The sequence below is a fragment of the Pipra filicauda genome, unplaced genomic scaffold, assembly GCF_003945595.2.
Source record: "Pipra filicauda isolate LSUMZ 115617 unplaced genomic scaffold, ASM394559v2 scaffold81_size6448238_pilon, whole genome shotgun sequence".
In the NCBI taxonomy this organism is placed as follows: Eukaryota; Metazoa; Chordata; class Aves; order Passeriformes; family Pipridae; genus Pipra; species Pipra filicauda.
In genome coordinates, this window is record NW_024104998.1 from 6,187,718 (window position 1) to 6,194,482 (window position 6,765).

The 6,765-nt window shown below is 54.4% G+C and overlaps 1 protein-coding gene across 1 annotated transcript; it reads left to right on the forward strand.

Annotated features, from left to right (window-relative positions):
- The first annotated feature begins 2,439 nt into the window (after positions 1 to 2,439).
- Positions 2,440 to 5,999, forward strand: SOD1 (superoxide dismutase 1). The gene is made up of 5 exons (XM_027715372.2): positions 2,440 to 2,548; positions 2,958 to 3,051; positions 3,466 to 3,535; positions 5,050 to 5,164; positions 5,510 to 5,999. Exons 1-5 carry the CDS (start codon positions 2,474 to 2,476, stop codon positions 5,618 to 5,620), a joined length of 465 nt encoding a protein of 154 aa, XP_027571173.1. The 5' UTR covers positions 2,440 to 2,473; the 3' UTR covers positions 5,621 to 5,999.
- Positions 6,000 to 6,765: the final 766 nt, after the last annotated feature.

Below are 6,765 nucleotides of genomic sequence, written 5' to 3' on the forward strand. Positions count from 1 at the left end.
TGCTGAAAGAATCTTAGATGATGCAGGACATATACTGCATCAGGCCTGCTTGCACAGATCCGGCCTGCGTGCCGGACAGCAGGGACCTGTGTTCTCCAGCAGCAGATGTGTGTCCTTGAGCAGCAGATATCAGAAAGCTGCATAGAGGAAAACAAGGAAGGAGGTTGTTATGCAGGGTGTGAGAAACCAGAAGATGGGGGGACCTGGAAATGTGCCTTGGCTAGTAGAGCCGATGAAGTTATAGATATAGTGTGTGAAAGTGAATGTAACCAGTAGAAAGTTAGAATAGAGCGTGTGAACCCTGTAGGACCCTTGATAATGTGTGTATTTTTGGAATAAAGTTAGAGCATTGCCTGTACCTCTATGAGGATGTGTCTCTGACTCTCGAGCTCGTTTTTTGCATCTTCTCCTTTTAGGTTTTCTCGCCTGCTGGCAAGATCTAAGAAAATCAATGAGTTAAAAGGAAGTTTGTGGAAGAAAACAGAACAAAAACCTTTCCCTGGCTTCTTGATGCGAAGGAGCACCGGTGTAATTAACACATTTGTGTTCCTGTTGTACTCGTGAAAGAAAAGAATCCCAGGGAACACTCTCAGGGTGTGAGGTTACTGGTCTCTCCAGCTGGGTGCCCCTCAACTGAGTTCTGCCCAACTTGGGCAGCCCAGGGCACCTTCACAGGCCCCCTGACACCGATGATTAAGACAATCATTAAAATCATTGCTTTGATTGTTGCACTTATGAAGAAACCTGACACGTCTGGCTCTTATCCACCCGTGTGCCCTACATTCATGTCCAGGCATGAACAAGGGCACATCTTGAAGTTTTTCCAGGAAGGAAGGAACTAACCTGCCTGATAAAAACAGGGGCAGTTTTGGGGATGGGACTGGAAAGTAAGAGAAAGGCCTATGCCACTTGTGAGAGGGCCCTGACAAAGTGAGGGAGTGATAAGCGAAGCCAAGGGTGACTGGAAGTAAAATGAGACAATGCTATTTAAAAGAAGTTTACAAAATATTTAAATCAAACCAGAGCCACCTGGAGGGCACTGGAATCTCTCCTCCTGACAGAACAAGTGCTGCATGTTGTGCCACAAGCACAGACCTGTTTGCTCACGAATCATTTACCGAGTATCTTCTCTCCAGGCACATCGAGAATAAAACTCCAAGGAGTTTAGCCCACAGTGCCAAGGTGCCTCTTAGGTAGGGAGCTGCCTGGCCCTCCTACCCTTCCGTAGCATCTTTCCAGGGTTAAACTACAAATCCACATCTGTCTCTCAGACAAACATGTATTTATGTGGAGTTTTCACCGGTGTTCTCAAGAAAACAGATCTCTGCTTCATTACTGTCACCTGGGCCATGACTCAGGTGTTTTGTGTGAGCCTGAGGTGTGAAACAACCCTTGCTCATCCTCCCCTGACCTTAACAAGGCCCCAGAGGTGTGGCTTAAAACCACGCCAGGGCTTTAAGTAATTTATACCTCGGTCATATAAGAAATAAATTATTAATAATTTATTAATTATAAAAGCACCGTGGGCAGAAGGGGAGGAGTAGGTGCTGCCCTGCTCAGGTGAGACCCCCTTGCAGAGCTGCCTCCAGCCCTGGGGGCCCAGCACAGGAAGGACATGGAGCTGCTGGAGAGAGTCCAGGGGAGGCACCAAGGATGGAGAAGCTCTGCTGGGAGGAAAGGCTGGGAGATTGGGGTTGTTCAGCCTGGAGAAGAGAAGCTTTGGGGTGACCTGATTGTGGCCTTCCAGGACCTGAAGGGAGCCAAAGCAAGAAAGATGGAGAGAGACTATTTCCAAGAGCCTTGAGTGACAGGACAAGGGGGAATGGTTTCACACTGACAGAGGGCAGGGTTAGATGGGATATTGGGAAGAAACTCTTGGCTGTGAGGGTGGGGAGGCCCTGGCACAGGTTCCTCAGAGAAGCTGTGGCTACTCCGTTCCTGGAAGTGTCCAAGGCCAGGTTGGAGCAACCCGGGCTAGTGGAAGGTGTTCCTGCCCATGGCAGGGGTTGGAAGTGGATGGGCTTTAAGGTCCGTCCCCACCCAAACCATTCCATGATTACCTAAAGCCCCACATGCTCTCTAATCTTCTGTGCTTCTAATTTAAGTTGAAAACATCCTCCGGGCAGGGCGGCTGTTCTGAGACACGGAGCTGTTCGGGGGCAACTTCACAACCGTATTCATTCCAGTTTGGGACGGGAGCTCCGCATCCCACCCAGCTCGGCCCCGTCCCTCCCGATCCCGACCCTGGTCCCGATCCCGCTCCCGCACCTTCCCCCTCTCGCCAACAGGGGGCGCCGCCATCCCCCGCGCGCGCCGCCGCGAGCCCCCGCCGTTCCCCTGCCGCGATTGGCTGGGCCGCGCGAGGCGCGCGGCGCGATTGGCCGCCCGCCGCCGGCCCGGCCTATATAAGGGGAGCGCGGGGGGGCGTGCCTGCAGTCCGCGGGCGCTGCGGGCGGGGGCTGAGCGGACCAAGATGGCGGCGGCGCGGGCCGTGTGCGTGATGCGCGGAGAGGGGCCCGTGCAGGGCGTAATCCACTTCGAGCAGCAGGTGAGGGACGGCGCGGGCACCGAGCCTCCCCCCGGGAGGCTGAGACACTGCCTACGCCTCTATGCCCCCCCCCCGGGGGCCGGCGGGAGCTGCGGTTCCAAATGGCCGCGGCCCTTGGGAGCTGCGCCGTCGCCTCTGGGAGGCGGGGGAGCGGCTGCGGGGTCATCTGCCCTTCCCAGGGGAAGCACGGGATCGTTCTGGAAGGCACGGCCAGATAACGGGCGCCGCTTGTGCTCGGTGATAAATAACGGGAAGGATGCATTAGAGGTGGATAAATAAATTCAAACGCTCTGTGCAAGGCGGTGCTGGGCTTGTGGAGGAGCCTGCAGGGCTTCCTGTCACCTTGGCTTGACACAGAGCCGTGTAATGCCAAAGTCCTTGTGGTGACGATAAATCCTTTCCTTTCAAGGGTGATGGACCGGTGAAAGTTACTGGAAAAATCACTGGATTGGCTGATGGAGAGCACGGCTTCCACGTCCATGAATTCGGGGACAACACAAACGGTAAGGTGTCCATCCAGGGCTGGAGTGTGGGTGCTCAGCTTCAAAGAGCTTCCTGCAGTGTTGGAGCAGGACTTGGGTCTGGCAGCTGCAAATCTGTGTTAAGGAATGTATGGCGTTTCCCAAGGAAGTGCTCCCTGTGTAATACTCTAAACGTGTTGAGGCTGGTGGTCAAGGTCTGCCATCCCAAGCAGTCGCCTGGAGGGTTGGATACCCCGATGTTAAGAAATAAGAAAGCTGCCGGGTGAGCCCAGGGAGCTCTGGAATGAGCAGTTGTACTTAACTGGACTTCTAAGTCTGCAGTGGGTGATTTACTCCCAGAGGATTAGCGGGACATGCAACAGGAGAGCAGCTGCTTCCTGATGGGTCCCTGGGAGCAGCAGGTTTGCCCTGACGGATCCCTGTGCTGTGTTCCAGGGTGCACCAGTGCCGGCCCGCACTTCAACCCGGAGCGCAAACAGCACGGGGCCCCCAGCGACGCCGAGAGGTGAGTGCAGGGCTGGGCGGGGACAGCCCAGGGACACCCTGGCAATCCTGCGGGATGTGTAAGGTCACCTCGCTGGGGCTGTGCTCACTGTACAGCAGTTTGTTTGACACGTGGGCTCCCTGAGCGTGGGGTAAAATATCATCTTCGGGATGTGCCAGTGTTTTTTCTCGTGGCTTGGGAGGAGGGGACAGTGAGGGCCTGTGCTCCTGCTGGGTATCTCTGTGCTTCAGTGGGATGGAAGACCTTGTTCCTCCCCTGGGAGCAGTTCCAACAGTCCAGTTCCCCTTGGGAGCCCTTGGACACCTGAGGAGCTGGTGTGACTGTGCTTGCTGGGGGGCAGCACAGGAGCTGCAGGGGAGCAGAGCTGGGAGCAGGGTTAAACCTAAAGCCTGGCCTTGCACAGAGAGGGTCTGGGATAGCATTAGAACCAGCTGGGCATCAGGACCAGCCTGGGTTCTGTCCGTGAGTGCTCCCTGTGTGGCTGAGGAATCCCACCTGGGCGATGGATCGCTGCCGGCCAGGCGGAGCTGGGAGCTGGCTGTGGGCCAGCTCCTGCATGACACAGCATGAAATGGTGTGTCAGGGCCTGGCAGCCACTGCTCGGGGCTAAAGGTTGGGACTGCATGGACATTGAGGCTTTGGCAGGCTTGGTTTTGGCAAATCCTGCTCCTGCTGTGCCCTGCCTGCTCCCACCAGGGCAGCTGTGGGTGGCAGGATCCCTTAGGAAGGTGCAAGGACTTTTATCAGTGTCCAGTTGAAACAATTGGACTGAAGCTTCCTGGAAGCTTAAATCAAGCAAATTCCTAAAGGGAAAGCTGCCCTTGACCTGATTTTATAGGACTTGGTTAAAAATGTGGAGTTTGTGCTGTGTAAGAAGCTGGTGCTCAGCACCTGCCTGGCTGAGCTGCACGGAATGTTTCAGGAATGTGTTGGTATTCCAGGTTCTGAGTCTGGCAGAACATGATCAGCTGTATTTTGAGTGAGTGTTTTGTTTGGGGCGGGTGTGCAGGACATAACAGCATCCTGAATGCCCAGAAGTCCTGTGAAAACTCCACTGCTCGAGGCACAGTTCTCTAGGAAGCCCGGGCGGAGATGTAGCTGTGATAGAAGCTGTGTGGGAGAGCAGGATGCCAAGTGATGGGGCAATGCCAAACTGGATTCATCATCCCTACTTCTGGCTGGAACTGAGCACCTCCTGTGTCCCCTTTGACCTGTTTCCTGACAAACTGCTCTTCCTAATCTTATTTAAACCTAAAGCCTGTGGAATAGCTGATCTTTGATGGGCATTAAGAGCTCTTAGGAACAGTGGCAGTGTTCCACCAAACCTGGTCTGTGCAGGAAAGGTTAATCTGGAATTTGAGAGCCTGTGGACAGAGGGTGATGCCACTGGCATGGAGGGGGAGGATTCTGGACACATGCGGCCTGAGTGTAGTAACAACATAAAGTCCCAGCCTTCCCTTGGAAGAGCTTTCAATCCAAGCCCCTTTCCTGAGTCTGTGTGTGTTCTTGTGCAGGCACGTGGGAGACCTGGGCAATGTGACTGCCAAGGGAGGAGTGGCCGAGGTGGAGATCCAGGATTCCGTCATTTCCCTCAGCGGCCCTCACTGCATCATCGGCCGCACCATGGTGGTGAGTGTGGGGGGACTGGTGCTGCTCGAGGGGCACAGGGGGCCCTCTGGGGGTTAATGAGATCCCAGTTTCCTGCTGGCCTTCCAGGGATGTCCCTCTCCCTTTAGCTTTGCCCCTTCCAGCTGTGGGTGACTGAAGGAACTGGTCTGTGGAGGGAATTGGCACAAATGCTGTCACTGGAAGGTGTGGAAACAGCCACCTGAGGACACCGGAAGGAAAGTCCAGTTGGGAGTTTTTAGCAGGGATATGGGTTTGACATTGTGCAGTTAGTGTGTGGTGTGAGACCCTGCTGGGAGCAGTGGAATGTGGGGATTGGGATCTGCAGTAACACAAGTTCTCTTTTAGGTCCACGAGAAGCGGGACGACCTGGGCAGAGGGGGGGACAACGAGAGCAAGCTGACGGGGAACGCGGGGCCCCGTCTGGCCTGTGGAGTGATTGGGATCGCCAAGAGCTAAGTGTGGCACCTGCAGTGCTGCTCCATTGCTGCTCTTGCCCTTCCTCGTGCAAGCCCAAGATTTGTCACTAATCTCCTGCTCCTCTGCATCCCGAGCAGCGCTTAAACCGCTGAGACTGACGGCGTTTTGTATGACGTACATGGCAATTAAAGTGTCCCTCATGGAACAGCTCTGTGGTCTCTGCTCACACACCTGCACCATTCCCTGTCACGTCCCTCACTGGAGCAAATCCCTGCTGCGTGCCAGGGAGGATGGGGGCAGTGCTCACATCCCAGACCCTGGCAAAGAGCAGCAGCCCTGGGGGTGTCAGGGCTGCTTCCTGGTGAAGGTGCAGCATTTGTAGATCTCCAGCCTGTGTAATAAATGTTCTGGGCAGATACACCTGGGTCTGGCTGTCTGTAAACAGGGAACACCCCCAAACCTGCACCTGCTGGGAAAAGAAAGGGGGCCTGGGTGGTTAAAGTGCATCCAGCAAGTTGCTTCCAGGTGGTATCCCAGGACCAGCCAGGAGTAACCACTGTGTGCCAGTGCCAGCTTCCATCACGTTTCTGGGTGTCCCTCTGAAACGTTTCAGAGTCTCTCTTAAGAGAGAAAATTAATCATTTTAATGAGGACTTGTATCAGTGTGCCTTTATCTTGTACATAAGGATGTTGATGGAAGTAGCAGGTTGCAGTTCTAGATGACCCCATTCCACTGAGGAATGTTACAAAAGGAACGTGGGAGTAGAGCAGGAATACTATAAAAATACTTTAAACTTACATTGCCTGCTGGTGCCAGACAATTGTGTGAGTCTTCACCTGCCTGTGCCTCTTCCAGAGGGTCACTGTGAGGTTATTCCACAGGCACTGCTGCAGAAGGCAGTAAGGAATTGCTCCACAGGTTTCCTAGGCTCTGCTTTCAGCTCCCTACTGAGGGAAAGGGAGAGAAGGTGAGGTGGGGTTTGTGTGAACAGAGCAGCCTCTGCCCCTTTCATTCTTGTCTCCAGCTCTTCAACGCAGTGAGACAAACCCTCCCTCCTTACAGAGCTGAGGCAGCTTTTTCCAAGGCTCAGACCTCAGTGTCTGGTGTTCTCTGGACACAGGAATGTCCCACAGGCCCGGCAGGAAACAACCAGTGAGGACACGAGTTTTAACACATGGAAGTT

Excerpts from the sequence above, each read along its gene's own strand:
- SOD1 (XM_027715372.2), top strand. The coding sequence starts at position 2,474 with ATGGCGGCGGCGCGGGCCGTGTGCGTGATGCGCGGAGAGGGGCCCGTG. Across the intron at positions 2,549-2,957 it reads TAATCCACTTCGAGCAGCAG|GGTGATGGACCGGTGAAAGT; the intron begins GTGAGGGACGGC and ends TTTCCTTTCAAG. Across the intron at positions 3,052-3,465 it reads ATTCGGGGACAACACAAACG|GGTGCACCAGTGCCGGCCCG; the intron begins GTAAGGTGTCCA and ends GCTGTGTTCCAG.